The following is a 23,396-nucleotide window of genomic DNA, read 5'->3' as shown; positions in this document are numbered from 1 at the left end:
AATAGAAAACATTAATACAGTTAAATAAATCTCAGTGCTTACGTTGTAAACTATGAAAAGAGATCTACTCTTTAATACAGTTAAGTTATCACGTCCTAACAAGCCATCATTTAATCATCGGTCAAGCTTCTTTAGGATTCTGAAGATTTGATGTCAAACTAAAAATAAGGGCAAAGAAGCTGTCAGATTTTCTGTAAAGGAGTCTTTTAACAAAGGTGGCAAAATACTCCCAACACACTACTATAGTGACATTTAACTAGCAGTACACAGTTATTTAGTTAAAAAGTGATTGCTTTTAAAGTAACATTCCCAAAACAATTACATGTTATTTTTACAGTAAAGTTTAAGGAGACTCAAATATTTTGGAATTAATTAAACAAGGGCTATTAAAATGTTTCTTATTACAAGTTATAATTAAAGTCTATAGAAGCACTCAGCACATTTTCCTTCCTTAAATTGCTTTTTAGATGAAACACTATTGTGGTCCTTGATGTAATGGTTTACAAAAAAGAAGGGAGGGGAGAATCTTTATTCTTGACAATGAAATAATTGAATGTTCTAACTGCAAATATGTGGTATAGTCATCTTTAAAATTGTGTGCCTCTATTTTAACCAATCCATTTCAGGTTCTTTCTTCACACAAACATGACTAGTATGTTTAAGTAGTAAGTATTTGTTTTCCAGATGTTCACAGGATTGCAAACAACTTCGTCCACTATCCTTAGTTAACCACATTGATTTTTCTTTATAATCATAATTAACCAAATATAAGCCATGACTGGAAGTAATGTCTCCTGGCTCCAAATCCAGTGCTTGTTCCAAGGATTCCAGTAAGAAAAAGAGCAAGTTTGGAACTGATGTGTTAAAAATTGCTTTAATTTGGCCATAAAATTGATGATATGTTTGTCACAGGCAATTCCTCTTAAAGAATGCCTCTGAAACTGCTTACCTAGTCTATTAGGTCAACATATCCACATAAAACAATTAATTTTATTAATATTTAAATAGAAAATAAGGTGATGCATTTTTCAAAGAAATTTTTTAATCATCAGATTTCCACAATGATTTTATTTTTAAAAATACATAAAATATTAACTAGATTTTTATGATTATGTGCTAATGTTAGCATAGTAAATTTTTTTTAAAAGAATGGCCAAAATTATTTTTGCAAAAGGATTTCTTTGTTTTAGAACACTAATAAGTCATCATTTTTCTATTATATGAGTAAGGATGTGATTCCTTACAGATTCCAGCCTGTGCAGTTATCAAAAAAGCAATAAATATATATTTTAATATACTTTAATATATTTTTAAATATTTTGATCTACTAGTTCAAAAATTATCATACAACTTAATTATCAAAGGTATTTAATAAAAATTGAAAAATGTCATTTAATAGGAATCATTTGACAATATCCTCTAGTTCTAAATTCACTACATAAAAAATAGTCATATTACAAAAAGTTTGATTTTATAGAGTATAATGATAAGATAATGTGCAAATATTGACCACTACTAATGTCTTCAATAAATAGTATTGTAATAGAAGAATGAGGCAAAATAAGTATGGATTGTAAAAATGATTATCTGAAATCCTAAGATTAAAAATTATTCCAGGGCTTCCCTGGTGGTGCAGTGGTTGGGAGTCTGCCTGCCAGTGCAAGGGACATGAGTTTGAGCCCTGGTCCGGGAAGATCCCACATGCCACGGAGAAACTGGACCCATGTGCCACAGCTGCTGAGCCTGTGCTCTGGAGCTCGCCAGCCGCAGCTGCTGAGCCTGCATGTCACAACTACTGGGGCCCGTGCTCCGCAATGGGAGAGGCCACCTCAGTGGAGGCCCACACACTGCAGTGGGGAGTGGGCCCTGCTCACCGCAGCCAGAGAAGGGCCCATGCACAGCAACGAAGACCCAACGCAGCCAAAAGTAAAATAAATTAAAAAATAAATAAAATTTAATAAAAATTATTCCAGCTAATTCTTGTCAGTTAGCCAAGAATTTACATTTAATGCCCTCATTTTAGGTTAACTTCCTTGGTTGAGGAAATTTCTAAAATATGTAACAAACTGCCGTGAACCTAATGTATGAAATTACTCATACATTATTTTCTTATTATTTTCTAGATATTTAGGGTCATAATTTACACTATGCACATTTAAACTTTCAGAAGCTACTAAATGGAATCATAAAGCGTTGTTTAATGACCTCATTCTACTATGCCCTTTGAATTACTGTATCTTCTTTTCATGTTTTTTTCTTCATTGATTACTTTTTGTTATGATGAATATGGTTTCCAGAGTTGACACCATCAAGAATTCAAACTTGTTTTCTACTCTGCCCTAAGCCTTATATTCAATATTCTATGCAAAATTTTTCTGACATCTATTTGCAACTTAAAGAATATCAGTGTTTGTCCCCAAATTCTTAACTATGTTTTTAAAGATAATATTGTTTAAGAGCACTGTCTGTATAGAAAAGTTCCAGGAGAGGCTACTTAATCTTGCAAGCCAACTTGCTGCCTGGTTGGCACTGCATTGTGTATTACTGTGTGGCTTTATGTTAGCCTTGTATTCATGTCTGCAATAAGGAAGTGGAGGTATGCATGTCATGTGTTAGGCATCATGATATAAAACTGTGGTTCCCAAACTGAATATTCATGACATAGGGAACTTATAAAAATACAGGTCACTCCCCTCTACTCACTGATCTACAAGATTCTGAGTGCATACGCCTGAGATGATATCATTAAGAAACACCAATAGTAATTGCAATCCAGATGGCCCCTGGACTCTATTTGAGAAATACTAACAATCTCTTGTGAATTACTAAGCCCAGATTTAAGAATAAAGTACTAACCTGTTTCAGTTTTATGACACAAATTAGAATAGGGTCAATTTCACCAAAATATTATTCCATACCTATTTGCTATGGAAAACTTAGGGGTTGTCAACTTGGAAATATTTCAGGGAAAGAAAAATCCTAATATATGTTCCTTTTCCCCATGTCACTTTCCTGAAAAGACCATGGGAAATTATGACAAGTAGGCTCCATGCAGAGAAAGAGGGGTTCTACCCATCCACATCTAGGGAAAAATCAAAATTATATGTTGCTATCATAGATGTATATGGGGTGATACAATATCATATTATATGGGGTGCTACTCATGTGAAGTATAAAAGCTATTCAATATAAAGTTCAAAATATTTGCCAATTTATTTTCCAGTAATTACTCCATATTGCTCTATAATAAACTTTGTTCTCAAAAGAACTCTCAGTTCCGAGGACATTGTAAAAATCAGGATAGAAATATATATATATATTCATAAGACATAGGTCTGGATTCAGAATTTCATGGTTATGTCTTGAGTTGTTTTGTTACTTTAAAAATATTTTTATTTTTTTATTTGAAAATGTCATTTTCCTCTCAAAAGTCCCCCTCAAATTCTAGTAATATGAATAAGTGACTTAATGCAAAATTGTAACTGTCTGTTTTCATTATAAATGAGCACAAGAAGAGGAAATATTACAAGCCAAAACACATTGAAAAACTCAAAGCTGACAATTTGAATTAAAGGCTATTTGTTCACTGGCAGCAGATTGCTCATGGAATACTGTGGGACATGAAATATCCAAAGGCTGATATTTGAAGCATGATGTATATGCATCTCAGTATAAACTATTTCATCTTATAAATCTATTTATTATTGTAATCTATGTTTACTTAAAAGCAAAAAATGGAGAGATATTTCACATATAAGCAAATCTAATATACATTAATATGTGTCACAATGTAGAATTTTCATTAAGCTATTGAAGGTTAATCTTTGGGGCCACTCATTTGTACAGGTCCCTTGCAAAACTCTGTGCCTAGTTTTGTATTTGTAATATTAATATTTTTTACATAAAACCCGCCTCCAACTGCATGATATTCTGGCCTAACAAAAACCAGATCTGACTCTACCTGTATTTTGAAACTGGAAGAGGTCTTGGAGATCATTTAAATTGACCTCTGTATTATGTAGATGAAAAATGTCAAGGTCTTTTAAAATTGGTAATTAAAATGACTTTAAACAAAGGAGCTCATACAAACAGCTCCAAACACTAAAAGAATTACAGAATGCTATTTAACAGGAGTTTTGGTGACTCTGTACTCTGCTCTGTGAGACCCTCCCTGAAAGATTACATCCGTTTCTGGGTATAACACTATATAAGAAAAAGGTTAAGAAGGGACAATGAAGTTTATAGGAGGTAAAAAGAAAATGCTATATGAGGCATACTTGAAACTTTTTATGTTTCAACTCAAAAAGGAAGGAGACAACCCTCCCCATCCTAGCACTTTGATCCTTCTTATCCTTTAGCTGTTATCACCTTCTAATATATTGTGCCTTCTATTTTAAATTTCATGATGACAAGGATTTTCATCAGTTTGTTTACTTACATATCTGTAGATATAAGCACATAGTAAGTGCTCAAAATATTTGCTGAATAATTGAATGTCTACTTTATGTCCAATTACAGTTTTTTCATGGAGATAATGTGAAGAATAGTGGAGAGAAGGTATTCAAAGCAACAAAAGCTGAGAAATTCCAGGAATTGGAGATAGGCTGGAATTCAGACAACACAGTGAATCCCATGAGATAAATAAAAAGAAATCCAAACCTAGTCACATAGGAGAGAAACAGTAGATAACCAAAGACCAAGAAAAAGGACAGACTATGCCCAAAGATGACTATCACACTGACAGCTAATTATTCACCAGTAATATTGAAAACAAAAAGCCAGTGGAATAACACTTTTAAAATATTGGAAGAAATAGCTGTCAATCTAAAATTCTATATCCAACAAAGCTCTCTTTCAAGTAAGGGAACACCAATCAAAAAACAGAGTTTTATTGTCAAAGACTCCCATTAAAGGATGTACTTCGGAAGGAAAGAAAATAATCTCAAAGTAAAGGGCCAAATTGCAAGAAATAGTGATAAACCAAGAAAATGATAATCAGAAGGATGAATCTAAACAAACTCTACCTGTATGCAATCCAATGATAATATTGTCAATTTATGAGGCTAAAAGAAGAGAATTAAAATACTGGGCATAGAGAGCATATGTAAATTGGTATAGTAATGATCTAAATTATGAACATATGCTAAGATTCTTGTGCGTTCAGCAGAAGGGTAAAAATTGTCTGAATTAAAACAGCAATTCTCCACAAATTGAAATACAGATTCAATACAATTCCAATATAAATACCAATAGGGATCATTTTACAGAAGTTAGCAAGCCAATCTAAAATATTTGAGGAAGAGCAACAGTTCATTAAACACTAAGCTACTTCTGAAGATGACAAAGAAGTCAGATATTTACCCTACCTGATATGTGTATAGTGTACAACTGTATTCATTAAGAAAGGGTAGGAGGAGCTTCAAGATGGTGGAAAGTAAGACGCGGAGGTCACCTTCCTCTCCACAAATACATCAGAAATACATCTACATGTGGAACAGCTCCTACAGAACACCCACTGAATGCTGACAGAAGACCTCATACTTCCCCAAAGGCAAGAAACTCCCCACGTACCTGGGTAGGGCAAAAGAAAAAAGAATAAACAGAGACAAAAGAATAGGGACAGGACCCGCACCAGTGGGAGCGAGCTGTGAAGGAGGAAAGGTTTCCACACGCTAGAAGCCCCTTCGCGGGCGGAGGCTGTGGGTGGAGTACGGGGATAGCTTCGGAGCCACGGAGGAGAGTGAGGCAACAGGGGTGCGGAAGGCAAAGTGGAGAGATTCCCGCAGAGGATCGGTGCCGACCAGCACTCACCAGCCCGAGAGGCTTGTCTGCTCATCTGCCAGGGCAGGCGGGGGCTGGGAGCTGAGGCTCGGGCTTCGGAGGTTGGATTCCAGGGAGAGGACGGGGGTTGGTGGCGTGAACACAGCCTGAAGGGGGCAAGTGCGCCACAGCTAGCCAGGAGGGAGTCCAGGAAAAGGTCTGGAACTGCCAAAGAGGCAAGAGACTTTTTATTGCCTCTTTGTTTCCTGGTGCGTGAAGAGAAGGGATTAAGAGCACTGCTTAAAGGAGGTCCAGAGACGGGCGTGAGCCGCAGCTATCAGCGCAGACCCCAGAGATGGGCATGAGATGCTAAGGCTGCTGCTACCGCCACCAAGAAGCCTGTGTGCAAACACACGTCACCAACCACACCTCCTCTCCCGGGAGCCTGTGCAGCCCGCCACTGCCAGGGTCCTGTGATCCAGGGACAACTTCCCCGGGAGAACACACGGCGTGCCTCAGGCTGGTGTAATGTCACCCCAGACTCTGCCGCTACAGGCTCGCCCCGCATCCGTACCCCTCCCTCCCACAGGGCCTGAGTGAGCCAGAGCCCGCAGATCAGCTGCTCCTTTAACCCTGTCCTGTCTGAGCAAAGAACAGACGCCCTCAGACGACCTACATGCAGAGGCGGGGCCAAATCCAAAGCTGAACCCCAGGAGCTGTGTGAACAAAGAAGAGAAAGGGAAATTTCTCCCAGCAGCCTCAGGAGCAGCGGATTAAATCTCCACAATCAACTTGATGTACCCTGCATCTGTGGAATATCTGAAGAGAAAACGAATCATCCCAAATTGAGGAGGTGGACTTTGGGAGCAATGATATATATATATTTTTCCCTTTTTCTCTTTTTGTGATTGTGTATGTGTATGCTTCTGTGTGTGATTTTTGTCTGCATAGCTTTGCTTTTACCATTTGTCCTAGGGTTCTGTCGTCAGTTTTTTTTTTTTTTTTTAGTATAATTTTTAGCACTTGTTATCATGGGTGGATTTGTTTTTTGGTTTGGTTGCTCTCTTCTTACTTTCTTTCTTCTTTTTTTTAACTACTTAAAAATTATTTTTTAAATAATTCTTTTATTTTAATAAATATTTTATTTTATCTTCATATTTCCTTCTTTCTTCTTTTTCTCCCTTTTATTCTGAGCCGCATAGATCACAGGCTCTTGGTGCACCAGCCAGGTGTCAGGGCTGTACCTCTGAGGTGGGAAAGCCAAGTTCAGGATACTGGTCCAAAAGAGACCTCCCAGCTCCATGTAATATCAAACAGCGAAAATCTCCCAGAGATCTCCATCTCAATGCAAAGACCCAGCTCCATTCAACGACCAGCAAGCTACAGTGCAGGACACCCTATGCCAAATAACTAGCAAGACAGGAACACAACCCCATCCATTAGCACAGAGGTTGCCTAAAATCATATGAAGGCCACAGACACCTCAAAACACACCACCAGACGTGGACCTGCCCACCAGAGAGACAAGATCCAGCCTCATCCACCAGAAAACAGGCACTAGCCGCCTCCACCAGAAAGCCTACACAACACACTGAACCAACCTTAGCCACTGGGAACAGACACCAAAAACAACGGGAACTACGAACGTGCAACCTGCAAAAAGGAGACCCCAAACACAGTAAGTTAAGCAAAATGAGAAGACAAAAAAACACACAGCAAATGAAGGAGCAAGGCAAAAACAGACCAGACCTAACAAAGGAAGAGGAAATAGGCAGTCTACCTGAAAAAGAATGCAGACTAATAATATTAAGATATCCAAAATCTTGGAAATAGAATGGAAAAAATACAAGAAACATTTAACAAGGACCTAGAAGAACTAAAGAGCAAACAAGCAGTGATGAACAACACAATAATTGAAATTTAAAATTCTCTAGAAGGAATCAATAGCAGAAGAACGGATAAGTGACCTGGAAGATAAAATAGTAGAAATAACTACTGCAGAGCAGAATAAAGAAAAAAGAATGAAAAGAATTGAGGACAGACTTAGAGACCTCTGGGACAACATTAAATGCACCAACATTCGAATTATAAGGGTCCCAGAAGAAGAAGAGAAAAAGAAAGGGACTGAGAAAATATTTGAAGAGATTATAGTTGAAAACTTCCCTACTATGGGAAATAGTTAATCAAGACCAGGAAGCACAGAGAGTCCCATACAGGTTAAATCCAAGTAGAAACACACCAAGACACATATTAATCAAACTATCAAAACTTAAATACAAAGAACAAATATTAAAAGCAGCAAGGTAAAAACAACAAATAACACACAAGGGAATCCCCATAAGGTTAACAGATGATTTTTCAACAGAAATTCTTCAAGTCAGAAAGGAGTGGCAGGACATATTTAAAGTGATGGAGGAGAAAAACCTACAAACAAGATTACTCTACCCAGCAAGGATCTCATTCAGATTTGATGGAGAAATTAAAACCTTTAAAGACAAGCAAAAGCTGAGAGAATTCAGCACCACCAAACCAGCTTTACAACAAATGCTAAAGGAACTTCTCTAGGCAGGAAACACAAGAGAAGGAAAAGAACTACAATAACAAACCCAAAACAATTAAGAAAATGGTAATAGGAACGTACATATCAATAACTACCTTAAATGTAAATGGATTAAATGCTCCCACCAAAAGACATAGACTGGCTGAATGGATATAAAAACAAGACCTGTATATATGTTGTCTACAAGAGACCCACTTCAGATCTAGGGACACATACAGACTGAAAGTGAGGGGGTGGAAAAAGATATTCTATGCAAATGGATGTCAAAAGAAAGCTGGCGTAGCAATTCTCATATGAGACAAAATAGACTTTAAAACAAAGATTATTACAAGAGACAAAGAAGGACACTACATAATGATCAAGGCATCAATCCAAGAAGAATATATAACATATATATTAATATATACATATTTAATATACAATATAATTAATTATAATTAATTTTTATAATAATAATTAATTATATATATTTAACATACAATATAAATATTGTAAATATTTATACACCCAACAGAGGAGCACCTCAATACATACGGCAAATACTAACAGCCATAAAAGGGGAAATAGACAGTAACACAATAATAGTAGGGGACATTAACACCTCACTTTCAACAATGGACAGGTCATCCAAAATGAAAAAAAATAAGGAAATACAAACTTTAAATGATACATTAAACAAAAAGGACTTAATTGATATTTATAGGACAAAACAACAGAAAAAAACAACAGAATACACATTCTTCTCAAGGAACATTCTCCAGGATAGATCATATCTTGGGTCATAAATAAAGCTTTGGCAAATTTAAGAAAATTGAATTCATATCAAGTATCTTTTTCGACCACTATGCTATGAGACTAGATATCAATTACAGGAAAATTTCTGTAAAAAATTACAAACACATGGAGGCTAAACAATACACTACTTTATAACCAAGAGATCACTGAAGAAATCAAAAGGAAATAAAAGAATTCCTAGAAAAAAAGGACAATGAAAACATGATGACCCAAAACCTACGGGATGCAGCTAAAGCAGTTCTAAGGGGGAAGTTTATAGCAATACAATCCTACCTTAAGAAACAAGAAACCTCTCAAATATACAATGTAAACTTACACCTAAAGCAATTAGAGAAAGAACAAAAAAAAACCCAAAGTTAGCAGAAGGAAAGAAAGCATAAAGATCAGATCAAAAATAAAGGAAAAGGAAATGGAGGAAACGATAGCAAAGATCAATAAAACTAAAAGCTGGTTCTTTGAGAAGATAAACAAAATTGATAAACCATTAGCCAGACTCATCAAGAAAAAAGGGAGAAGACACAAATCAATAGAATTAGAAATGAAAAAGGAGAAGTAATAACTGACACCGCAGAAATACAAAAGATCATGAGAGATTACTACAAGCAACTCTATGCCAAAAAAATGGAAAACCTGGAAGAACTGGACAAATTCTTAGAAATGCACAACCTGCCGAGACTGAACCAGGAAGAAATAGAATATCTGAACAGACCAATCACAAGCACTGAAATTGAAACTGTGATTAAAAATCTTCCAACAAACAAAAGCCCAGGACCAGATGGGTTCACATGCGAATTCTATCAAACATTTACAGAAGAGCTAACACCTATCCTTCTCAAACTCATCCAAAATATAGCAGAGGGAGGAACACTCCCAAACTCATTCTACGAGGCCACCATCACCCTGATACCAAAACCAGACAAGGATGTCACAAAGAAAGACAACTATAGGCCAATATCACTGATGAACATAGCTGGAAAAATCCTCAACAAAATAGTAGCAAACAGAATCCAACAGCACATTAAAATGATCACACACTATGATCCAGTGGGGTTTATTCCAGGAATGCAAGGATTCTTCATTATATGCAAGTCAATCAATGTGATACACCATAATAACAAATTGAAGGAGAAAAACCATATGATCATCTCAATAGATGCAGAGAAAGCTTTTCACAAAATTCAACACCCATTTATGATAAAAAGCCTCCAGAAAGTAGGCATAGAGGAAACTTTCCTCAACATAATAAAGGCCATATATGACAAACCCACAGCGGACATCGTCCTCAATGGTGAAAAATTGAAAGCATTTCCACTAAGATCAGGAAAAAGACAAGGTTGCCCACTCTCACCATTCTTATTCAACATACTTTTGGAAGTTTTAGCCACAGCAATCAGAGAAGTAAAGGAGATAAAAGGAATCCAAATTGGAAAAGAAGAAGTAAAGCTGTCACTGTTTGCAGATGACATGATACTATACATAGAGTCCTAAAGATGCTACCAGAAAACTACTAGAGCTAATCAATGAATTTGGTAAAGTAGCAGGATACAAAATTAATGCACAGAAATCTCTGGCATTCCTGTACACTAATGATGAAAAATCTGAAAGTGAAATCAAGAAAACACTCCCATTCACCATTGCAACATAAAGAATAAAATAGCTAGGAATAAACCTACCTAAGGAGAAAAAAGACCTGTATGCAGAAAATTATAAGACACTGATGAAATTAAAGATGATACAAATAGATGGAGAGATATACCATGTTCTTGGATTGGAAGAAAAAACACTGTGAATATGACTCTACTCCCCAAAGCAATCTACAGATTCAATGCAATCCCTATCAAACTACCACTGCCATTTTTCACAGAACTAGATCAAAAAAAAATCACAATTTGTATGGAAATACAAAAGACCCCGAATAGCCAAAGCAATCTTGAGAACAAAAAAACGGAGCTGGAGGAATCAGGCTCCATGACTTCAGACTATACTACAAAGCTACAGTAATCAAGACAGTATGGTACTGGCACAAAAACAGAAAGATAGATCAATGGAACAAGATAGAAAGCCCAGAGATAAACCCACGCACATGTGGTCACCTTATCTTTGATAAAGGAGGCAGGAATGTACAGTGGAGAAAGGACAGCCTCTTCAATAAGTGGTGCTGCGAAAACTGGACAGGTACATGTAAAAGGATGAGATTAGATCACTCCCTAAAACCATACACAAAAATAAGCTCAAAATGGATTAAAGACCTAAATGTAAGGCCAGAAACTATCAAACTCTTAGAGGAAAACATAGGCAGAACTCTCTATGACATAAATCACATCAAGATCCTTTTGGACCCACCTCCTAGAGAAATGGAAATAAAAACAAAATAAACAAATGGGACCTAATGAAATTTCAAAGCTTTTGCACAGCAAAGGAAACCATAAACAAGATGAAAAGACAACCTTCAAAATGGAAGAAAATATTTGCAAATGAAGCAACTGACAAAGGATTAATCTCCAAAATTTACAAGCAGCTCATGCAGCTCAATAACAAAAAAACAAACAACTCCATCCAAAAATGGGCAGAAGACCTAAATAGACATTTCTCCAAAGAAGATATACAGAGTTCCAACAAACACCTGAAAGAATGTTCAACATCATTAGAGAAATGCAAATCAAAATTATAATGAGGTATCATCTCACACCGGTCAGAATGGCCATCATAAAAAAATCTAGAAACAATAAATGCTGGAGAGGGTGTGGAGAAAAGGGAACACTCTTGCACTGCTGGTGGGAATGTGAATTGGTACAGCCACTATGGGGAACAGTATGAATGTTCCTTAAAATACTACAAATAGAAATACCATATGACCCAGCAATCCCAACTGGGCATATACCCTGAGAAAAACATAATTCTAAAAGGGTCATGTACCAAAATGTTCATTGCAGCTTTATGTACAATAGCCAGGAGATGGAAACAACCTAAGTGTCCATCATCAGATGAATGGATAAAGAAGAAGTGGCACATATATACAATGGAATATTACACAGCCATAAAAAGAAACAAAATTGAGCTATTTGTAATGAGGTGGTTGGACCTAGTATCTGTCATACAGAGTGAAGTAAGTCAGAAAGAGAAAGACAAATACCATATGCTAACACATAAATATGGAATTTAAGAAAAAAAATGTCATGAAGAACCTAGGGGTAAGACAGGAATAAAGACACAGACCTACTAGAGAATGGACTTGAGGCTATGGGGAGGGGTAAGTGTAAGCTGTGACAAAGTGAGAGAGTGGCATGGACATATCTACACTACCAAATGTAAAATAGAGAGCTAGCGGGAAGCAGCCACATAGCACAGGGAAATCAGGTCAGTGCTTTGTGACTACCTAGAGGGGTGGGATAGGGAGGGTGGGAGGGAGGGAGATGCAAGAGGGAAGACATATGGGAACATATGTATATGTATAATTGATTCACTTTGTTATAAAGCAGAAACTAATACACCATTGTAAAGCAATTATACTCCAATAAAGATGTAAAAAAAAAAAAAATCTTCCAACAAACAAAAGCCCAGGACCAGATGGGTTCACAGGCAAATTCTATCAAACATTTAGAGAAGAGCTAACACCTATCCTTCTCAAACTCTTACAAAATATAGCAGAGGGAGGAACACTCCCAAACTCATTCTATGTGGCCACCATCACCCTGATACAAAAACCAGACAAAGATGTCACAAAAAAGAAATCTACAGGCCAATATCACTCATGAACATAGATGCAAAAATCCTCAGCAAAATACTAGCAAACAGAAACCAACAGCACATTAAAAGGATCATAAACCATGATCAAGTGTTGTTTAACCCAGGAATGCAAGGATTCTTCAACATACGCAAATCAATCAATGTGATACACCATATTAACAAATTGAAGGAGAAAAACCATATGATCCTCTCAGTAGATGCTGAGAAAGCTTTCGACAAAATTCAACACCCATTTATGATAAAAAACCTCCAGAAAGTAGGCATAGAGGGAACTTTCCTCAACATAATAAAGGCCACATATAACAAACCCACAGCCAACATCGTCCTCAGTGGCGAAAAACTGAAACCCTTTCCACGAAGATCAAGAACAAGACAAGGTTGCCCACTCTCACCACTATTATTCAACATAGATTTGGAAGATTTAGCCACAGCAATCAGAGAAGAAGAAAAAATAAAATGAATCCAAATCGGAAAAGAAGAAGTAAAGCTGTCACTCTTTGCAGATGACATGATACTCTACATAGAGAATTCTAAAGATGCTACCAGCAAACTACTAGAGCTAATCAATGAATTTGGTAAAGTAGCAGGATACAAAATTAATGCACAGAAATATCTTGCATTCCTATACACTAACAGTGAAAAATCTGAAAGAGATTTAAGGAAACACTCCCATTTACCACTGCAACTAAAGGATTAAAATATCTAGGAATAAACCTATCTAAGGAGACAAAAGACCTGTATGCAGAAAAGTATAAGACACTGATGAAAGAAATTAAAGATGATACAAATAGATGGAGAGATATACCATGTTCTTGGATTGGAAGAATCAACATTGTGAAAATGACTGTACTACACACAGCAATCTACAGGTTCAATGCAATCCCTATCAAACTACCACTGGAAGTTTTCATAGAACTAGAACAAAAATTTCACAATTTGTATGGAAACACAAAAGTCCCCGAATAGTCAAAGCAATCTTGAGATAGAAAAACGGAGTGGAAGGAATCAGGCTCCCTGACTTCAGAATATACTACAAAGCTACAGTAATCAAGACAGTATGGTACTGGCACAATAACAGAAATATAGATCAATGGAACAGGACAGAAAGCCCAGAGAGAAACCCATGCACACATGGTCACCTTATCTTTGATAAAGGAGGCAAGAATATGCAGTGGAGAAAGGACAGCCTCTTCAACAAATGGTGCTGGGAAAACTGGATAGCTACATGTAAAAGAATGAAATTAGAACACTCCCTCACATCATAGACAAAAATAAACTCAATATAGATTAAAGACCTAAATGTAAGGCCAGACACTATGAAACTGTTAGATGAAAACATTGGTAGAACACTCTACGACATAAATCACAGAAAGATACTTTTTGACCCACCTCCTAGAGAAATGGAAATTAAAAACAAAAATAAACAAATGGAACCTACTGAAACTTCAAAGCTTTTGCACAGCAAAGGAAACCATAAACAAGATGAAAAGACAACCCTCAAAATGGGAGAAAATATTTGCAAATGAAGCAACTGACAAAGGATTAATCTCCAAAATTTATAAGCAGCTCATTTAGCTCAATAACAAAAAAACAAACAACCCAATCCAAAAATGGGCAGAAGACCTAAATAGACATTTCTCCAAAGAGGATATACAGATTGCCAACAAACACATGAAAGAATGCTCAACATCATTAATCATTAGAGAAATGCAAATCAAAACTACAATGAGATATCATCTCACACCAGTCAGAATGGCCATCATCAAAAAATCCACAAACAATAAATGCTGGAGAGGGTGTGGAGAAAAGGGAACCCTCTTGCACTGTTGGTGGGAATGTAAATTGTTATAGCCGCTATGGAGAACAGTATGGAGGTTCCTTAAAAAACTAAAAATAGAACTACCATATGACCCAGCAATCCCACTAGTGGGCATATATACCCTGAGAAAACCATAATTCAAAAATAGTCATGTACCAAAATGTTCATTGCAGCTCTATTTCCAGTATCCAGGACATGGAAGCAACCTAAGTGTCCATCAAGAGATGAATGGATAAAGATGTGGCCCATATATACAATGGAATATTACTCAGCCATAAAAAGAAACAAAATTGAGTTATTTGTAGTGAGGTGGTTGGACCTGGAGACTGTCATACAGAGTGAAGTAAGTCAGAAAGAGAAAAATAAATACCATAGGCTAACACACATATATGGAATCTAAAAAAATGGTCATGAAGAACCTAGGGGCAAGACTGGAATAAAGACACAGACCTACTAGAGAATGGACTTGAGGATACGGGTAGGGGGAATGTTAAGCTGGGACAAAGTGAGAGAGCAGCATGGACATATCTACACTACCAAATGTAAAATAGATAGCTAGTGGGAAGCAGCCCCATAGCACAGGGAGATCAGCTCGGTGCTTTGTGATCATCTAGAGGGTTGGGATAAGGTGGGTGGGAGGGAGGGATACTCAAGAGGGAAGAGATATGGGGACATATGTATATGTATAACTGATTCACTTTGTTATAAAGCAGAAACTAACACACTACTGTAAAGCAATTATACTCCAATAAAGATGTTAAAAAAAAAAAAAAGGAAGGGTAGTAGTGGTATAGAGATAGACAAACAAGCTAGTGGAACAGAATATAGAGCCCAGAATCTAATACCCCTTCTCCCAAAATATGAAAACTTATAGGTCAATGAAGAAATAATAAGTTAGTCAGTAAATGGAACTGAAATCCCTCTTTCACATCATACAGAAAAATCATTTCCAAGTGAACTAAAGGCTTAAATATAAGAGATTAAACTTTAAAACATCCACAGCAAAATTACAAGAGAATATAAAGGCATCAAAGGATTCTTTAACAAGACATAAAAATACATGAACTATAAAAAAATAAAATTAAAACAGATTGCCAAATTCCAAAATCACTATACAATAAAATGGGAAAATAATCTAAATAGAGGGAGAAGATATTTGCAACACATAAAATGGACAAAGATTAGGTACTGCAATAAATAAAGAACTCCTACTAATCTGTTTTTTAAAATACAATAGAAAAAAATTGTTTTAAAAAAACTTTTAAACATATTACCAAGGGGGAAATACTTATGGCCAATAAATAGGGAAAGATGCTTGTAAAGAAAATGTAAATAAAAGCTCCAATGAAATAGAATTTTATACCCAAGAGATTGCTAACAAATTTAAAAACAAATCTGACAAATATCAAGAGTTGGTAAGGATGTTGAGTAGACAGTTATGTTTATATACTTTTACTCTGGAAATCAATCTGATGTTACATAGTCAAGTTTAATATGTGCACACCTATGAGGCCATGCATTTATCATAAAGAACATTGTCCATGTGCTCCAGGAGACATATATTCATTGTTTATGAAAGCAAAAACAAAAACTCAATATATTCCAAAGTCTATTTATAGGAGAATGGATTTATTGTAGAATATTCATAGACTGGAATACGATACAGTAATGAAAATGAATGAACTATTTCTGATGCATCAACATGGATAAATCTTAAAAGTATAATATTAACTTAAAAAAAAGCAAGTCACAAAATAATGATAGTACAATATGTAAAACAGATAAAACTAAATAATATGTTGCTTAGGGTTAAGTATGCATGTGGTAAAAATGTAAGGAAAGTCAAGGACATTGTAAAAACATGTCTTTAAGACTGTGGTGTCCTTTGAGGAAGAGAAAGGATATAATTGAGGAGGAGCACACAAAATAATTCAAAGGTATTGGTAATGTTCTACTTTTTAACCTGAGTGGTAGTATATGTTCGTTCATTTTATTGATCTTCTTCAAAAGCTGTGAATTTAATATTAATTCACTTGTGTAATATAAAATATTTTGTAATTTTTAAAGTAAAATTGTCTGCCAGGGTGAAATTCATTAGGAGATATTCCAATAGAAAAGTATCTCAATAGTTGAATTCTGACTCTTCTGCAGAAAGTTAAACACATTTAATTTGAATAAAATTCAATTAGTATGTATCTTAAAATACATTTATTAATAAAGTAGTATATAAATGAACTGTTTTGGGGTATCAATTTCTCAATGCTAAAAATACTGGGTTGAATTTGTTTAGGCATAAAAGATAAAGGGTATAAGACCTTATTAATATTTCAAGTTTTGCTGTTATTTTATATATTAAGAATATATGTATAGCTCATATTGCAAGGACTTTTATCAATCATTTATTTTGAGAATGTCTTCATATAAATAAGGATATGTTTATTAAAAATAATATGACTCCCTATGATATATTGTACAGATGTATACTATACATATTATATATCTAATAGATTTAGATATGATTTTATTGCCACTTTTAGAAAAGTCATATTTAATAATAGGGAATTTTTTAAAAATAAGTAATGCCTTGCATTTTAAGAGCTTAATGTTATGATACTCAGTGTTCATAATTTGCTTGCTTGAAAAGTACTGATTTAAACTTACCTACATGTTTGAAATCGTGAAAAGACCACATCTTACAATGAGAGAAGACGCTTTAGAAAATAATTCCCATTTGCCCTTCAAAAAATTTACAAATGTATCCTTACACAAATGCTCCAGAAATGACCCAATATAAAAATACCAAGCTCAAGTATTGAAAAGACATCTAATATGAGACTTTTTAACATTAGCAGCAACCCAAAGGCTTACTTATAAGGGATTTTGACACCCAAGTTAAGAAATGATAACCAAGCAACTTCTTCCAAAAAATAGATTCTAAGAAATGTAATCCGTACTTAATAACTCAGTTGTGGAAATCTGATTTGATTTTCTTTAACAGAAAATGAAGGAAAAGTAATGAAAATCAATCATTTTAATTTACAGGTGGCAAATAATTCATTTCAGTCATCAATTATTCAAGCATAATGAACTTCTGAAAAATCAGATTACAGAGTTAACAGATTGAGTCTATTTTTATCAAATGTCTAAAATTAGCCAAAACTTAAGAACTGTTTCATGTTCATATTCAAAGGCCAAACTCAAGTTTATAATTCGTTGGGAATCAAAGAAATCCTGTTTGTTTAAGATCTGGAGGAATTTAGTTTTTGCCACACCAACATACTTTTAAAGAGCATAAACATGAATGTGGCAAATTTATAGATGCTACTTAGTAAAATGTATATGTAGGAGACAATACTGCAATATAGACATAATTTTTTTAGAAATAAATGTGTGCCATATATGAAACTAGACAAAAGTTTTTAGTAAGAATAGAATTAAAAGTAGTGCAGCTTTATTTTTAACTAAACAAAACATTTCAGGTTAAGATCTTTATTCTACAAACCTGAGTGCCTAACTCAGTCATTTTGTAAATTGGTCCTTTAATACATACAGAGAATATACGTATGCAACTATATATATGTGATATATTAATCCTCAGAGCAAATGGCTAATTATAATATGATTAGGCTATAATATTAGTAATTAGATTTACTTTAATTATACTTTAAAACACCATTACTATAGGCTTGATTTTGAATTATCATTTAAGTAATGATCATTTTATCTTTAGTATGGTGAGGATATAATATTTTCATAAATGACTACATATAAGAGGATATTTAACTAAAGAAAATAAGTTATTATAAACCCGTACACTAAATCACATTATCCATATCTTTTTAATACTGCAGAGCCTCTAGAATCTTTAATTGCTAATTATTAGCTGCTTAAGAGAGGATCACTTTTACTAATTCAAGTGATGTAAATTTGGTCTCTTCAGATATTTCATATAATCATTATTATTAATGAGGTTTTAATTATTGTACTTGCTAATAATGTGGAGAAAATAAGAGCAGGAATGGAGCTATTATTCCTAGAAATTAAGTAAATGAGAAAAATAATTTTAGAATATCAATTTAAAAATGAAATTCATATGAATTGCTCTCTGATTATGTGTTAATAATAAACCTATTACATTTGTGAGTACACATAAATCTAACTGATAAAAGATTTCCATGCCAAGTGAATATTTTTATGATATAAAAGCACAAATATTTAGTCTTAAACTAAAAGATTTTGTCATTTATTATCTAGCTATGAATATAACTTAATTTTAAAACATCTACAACAAAAGACAGTAAAGAGTATATCACTGTCATTAATTTCATAGGACTAAATTAAGGCAGACCTTTTGATAGCATGTTGAATGTTCCATATTTGATACTGTATTATCCACATAAGATCTTGCTAGGTGACAAGGTTACCCTACCATAATGCCAGCTGGTAAACATTTGACGTTGGAGTCTCCAGAATCCCTCTAATGGCAGTGAGAATATACCATCATCAGTATTGTATTGGACACCAAAAGGAATTGATTGAGAATGATACCCATAGAGACCACTGGCTGCTAAGAAGGATACGATCAGTGCCAGGAAACAGCACTGCACCTTTTATCATTTCTCCCATGATGCACCCTACTGACCACATGTCAACTGAAAACAAAAATGAAATGAAGATAAACAAGAAGACAGGAATAGAACAGCAAATAAACGAAAACACTTGCCTACCCATGCCATGGAGCAACAGTCTGACCTTTTGCTGACTGGATAAGAGGCCAGTCTTACAGTGCTTTAAAACAGTGGATGGGAAGAACACAAGAATGTCAGGACCCTTTCTGCTATGTAACAATGCCACTCAATGCCACCTAATGTATGATAATATTATTTTGCAATTATAATTCAATGATTAATTTAGTTTCTGATTTAAAAGGTCTAATTTGCATTCATCTGCTAGAATCCTACTGATTTGTATTGTAAATTATTTTAGATTGTGTTAATATGGGGAATATGCAAATTGGCTTTTCTTTCATTCTTTTGTATACTAAGAGAAAAAAAAGAAAGAAAAGCTGAGCTGCCAGCAACCTCAGAAGAAAGGGTTTCTTTTATAAAACACACTTACTCTTATTTATAAATATGAATAAATTTCCAGAAGTGAAATGCCAGTCCAAGAATGAGTGTTTGGAATATGCTGGTTCAGTTTCATTGACTCCCATCAAAGGAGCATGCTTCTAAACTGGAAGCTTTGTCTTATCCTCATAAGCACGGTTGCTTTATAATGGTAAGAAATGCTGGCTTTCAAAACAAGGTGGTTTGACATGAAATGAACAACATGACTTAAAGAGGTGACACTTCTTCTGAGACTGTGAGTCAAAAGAAACCTGGAATTCAAGGTGAAATTACAGTGGTCTTTCTGCTATTGCCAGTTATCATCCAGAACTTAAAACCAGGAAGCTAGGGTAGAGGATACTCAGGGAGGGGCAAAATGGGGAAGCAAGAAAGTGAAATCTTTAACTATACTCGGTTACTCACGCGTTCCTATTAAAACCCAGAAAGAAAGATAGGTCATTCTTATGGGGGAAAATAACCTAGAAGAATAAGGGAAGTTGAGGGGGAACAAATAGGGAAAGGCATTAGGATAGCAGCAGCACACTATAATTTTTCTCCAGTTAGTCTTCAAATTACATCTTGTAATTTGACAGTAACCTTACAGAATTCCTCATAAGATTCTTTCCAGTGTGAAAATCTCAGGTTAAACTCAAAGTTTCCAAAGTTTGACTTAACATCTAAACAGAGTGATCACTTCAAAGAAATGGTTATACCTTTGAAGGTGATAAGCATACCCAGAGAAGCAAATTAGTTTTGCTTCCATTTTAGGAAAGCAAGTGACATGCAAAAATATCAGGGAAAGATAGAGCAAACAGTTGTGCATCCCTTTATTATTAATGCATTTGTAATTCCAGATAATATCTGTCTCACAAGAGGTTGGTATTTTAACTTGATTAAAGGAGAAAAAAAATCTCTGAAATGGTATTTGCTTTTGAATTGCAAATATTCTTACCATACTGTCCAAAGTGACCAGTCTAAGTTGTTATTTACCATGTATCTATTTTTTATAGATATTGTGGGAGAGATAAGTAAAAAATATACAGCTATAAACTCAGTAAGCAAGTTTTCTCTTGCCTGCATCCATTCAAACATTTGGAAAAGGCTATTTCTGCCACAAACCTATCTGCTAGTTAGAAAACTTCTATTTCTATTTTTTATTTAATGCAAAAAAAATCTCTTCTATGTTATTTCTGGCAGAAACTCATTTTTTTCTCCTGCAGAACCAACTCCATTGCTTTCTAAGTTACTTCAAGTTACTTCATCTCTCTTTTCATCCTCTAAAATGTGGATGATAGACAGTATTTATCATATAAAAATTTTTTAAGATGTAAAAGGATTATGCCTGGTAAAGAGCCTTCCACATTGCCTGGTACATAGTAAGTTCTCAATAAATGTTAGTTATGTATCATCATGTATTATATATATATAACATATTCATATACATATATAAGTATGTGTATAAATATATACATATATAAATTATATACATATATACATATATAAATTATATGTTGGAATTAAATATATATAGCAAAGGCTCATTTATTTTATATTTATATAATATTATATTGTATCTTGTATTTATATATATAATTAAGAAAATTTTTCCAATGAGGGAAGCTTACTCACTGGGCAATACTTTTCACTGCTGAAACCACTTAGAAAGGCATTCCACATCACAGCTGACTCTATGGAACTTCTCTCCATTATCTAAACAGGAATTACCCTGTTCCTTAATCCAAATAATAATCTTAAAATATGTGAATATAATCTATGATCTCCAACCACTATTCTAAAACTGGAAAATTTTCATCTTTCAGATTAAAATCCTTTGATTTTCACTCTCCCTCAGCTATGCCTTTAAACAACAGCAACAACAATAACAACAGATGACCTACATGGAACCTTTGTCCTGGTATTGCTTCAATATCAGTTGGTTCTAGACTGTTGTTGGTTTAATAACTGCTATATCTCCCAGTTCTCATTTGTGTGGCTCTGCTGGATACAGATATTTCAAAGTAAAAGGAGAACAGTTTTGGAAGTTTATCTTCATGTCAGAAGCTAAAATAGACAATAGATCACAAAGCTTTCACATAAAAATAATGCAGAGAGATATAAACTCAAAATCTGAACTACTGATGAATATACTGAATTCCGTTTTCTTTATTTAATGTATCTTTTCTGAGTAATAATGCCCTGGAAATCTCTCCAATTTCCAAATTCCATTTAACTTCCCTCAGGATTCACTATTCCTACAGACTATCCATGCTTATGCCATGGAAATGCTAAGCCTTGTGCCTGGAAATGATAAGCTCTATTATTATAAATTACAAAAGTAGAGTATATGCACATGAATTTATATAGATTTTTATTACTCAAGACAGGATGATTTCTCAAGAGAAAGCCATTGCACCAAATTTTATTAATTAGTCATCACAACTAAAACAGGAACTAGGCAATAAAAGAATTTGATACTAAATCTTGTTGGGACCAGGGGTAATAGTAAGCCTTCCCTCATCTAATATGCATATCTGCTTATCAGGGTGAAACTGGATTATTCTATGAAAATTTCAAGATATTCCAATGAATACTGACTGTGAATAGACCTTAGAAGAAATTGGCAAATTCAATCACAGTTGGAAACTGGATTTTGATGCGTTCTGAGACAGTCTGATATGGTATTTGGGTCTCCATAAGAGTTTTGTACACTAATGCTGCCGAGGTAGAATTCTGGTTGCTTTTATGGTTCTGATTCATTACATTTCCCCTCTCATCATCAGTATTCCCAGAGGCAGAGAGCAGATTCATTTGCAACTGTGACAGGCAGAAACTGAGTCACTTTCCTTAGAAGGAATGTTAAGTAAGTTTTGGTGTTACTAAAGTATGGTTATAAGTTTTCTAGGTGAGAAAATCTCAAGTGTATTATTTGTCAGGCATTAGATTATACTAAATTATCTTTTTTCTACTCTAGCCAAGTGACAGAAATGATATAATATCGGTCGTGGCAGTTTAAATCTAAACAAAGAAAGCACTTTATTGCTACTTCCACACCCCAGTGGCTTGGACTGTGATCTATGATGGAATATTTTTTGGACTATGTGAGCTTCTAACCAGCAACCTGGCAGATGTTTCCTATCTAGGAGATTATGCGGCTCTGGTAACGCAATTGTGAGACTACACTGTTTTTCTCCTTAACCTAATTATATCTTTATTTAGCATAGGATTCAGACAATGGGATTTGATAAATTTTCTTTCAATGAATACTTCAAAGTACAATAGGAAGAAGATTTAATATGGTTTTCTAAAATCTGAACATCATTTCTTTGAAAAGTTTGTTTTAAAAGTTAATTAGATATTTTACAAAAGCACATTGTTTTAAACTTCAGCGCAAACATGGAATTATAAAAGGCTACTGATATGTATAAATAAAATGTGAATGTACCTACTTTGTACTTGTGAATCTCAGTAAAAAAAAAAAAAAAAAATTCACAGAAAACAATGCTAAATATTCTAATTCCAGGAAACAGAGGAAGATTTTCTCCTTGAGACTACCTGTTTAACTTGCTTTTCTTTCTTTATGATTTCTATGGCATCATATTAATGGCTAACC

At 34.6% G+C, this 23,396-nt stretch overlaps 1 protein-coding gene across 1 annotated transcript in view; it reads right to left on the bottom strand.

Moving 5' to 3' along the window:
- The window catches only part of MAPK10 (mitogen-activated protein kinase 10), a 71,873-nt gene extending 52,545 nt beyond the window's left edge, over window positions 1-19,328 (bottom strand). The window contains exon 1 of the mRNA XM_060013157.2: window positions 19,262-19,328. Within this exon, the coding sequence (XP_059869140.2) occupies window positions 19,262-19,328 (67 nt within the window). The remainder of the gene's footprint in view (window positions 1-19,261) is intronic.
- Window positions 19,329-23,396: the final 4,068 nt, after the last annotated feature.

This window comes from Delphinus delphis, chromosome 5 (assembly GCF_949987515.2).
Source record: "Delphinus delphis chromosome 5, mDelDel1.2, whole genome shotgun sequence".
Classification (NCBI taxonomy): domain Eukaryota; kingdom Metazoa; phylum Chordata; class Mammalia; order Artiodactyla; family Delphinidae; genus Delphinus; species Delphinus delphis.
Note: the sequence above shows the minus strand (reverse complement) of the source record. Positions and strands in the feature narration are given on the sequence as shown.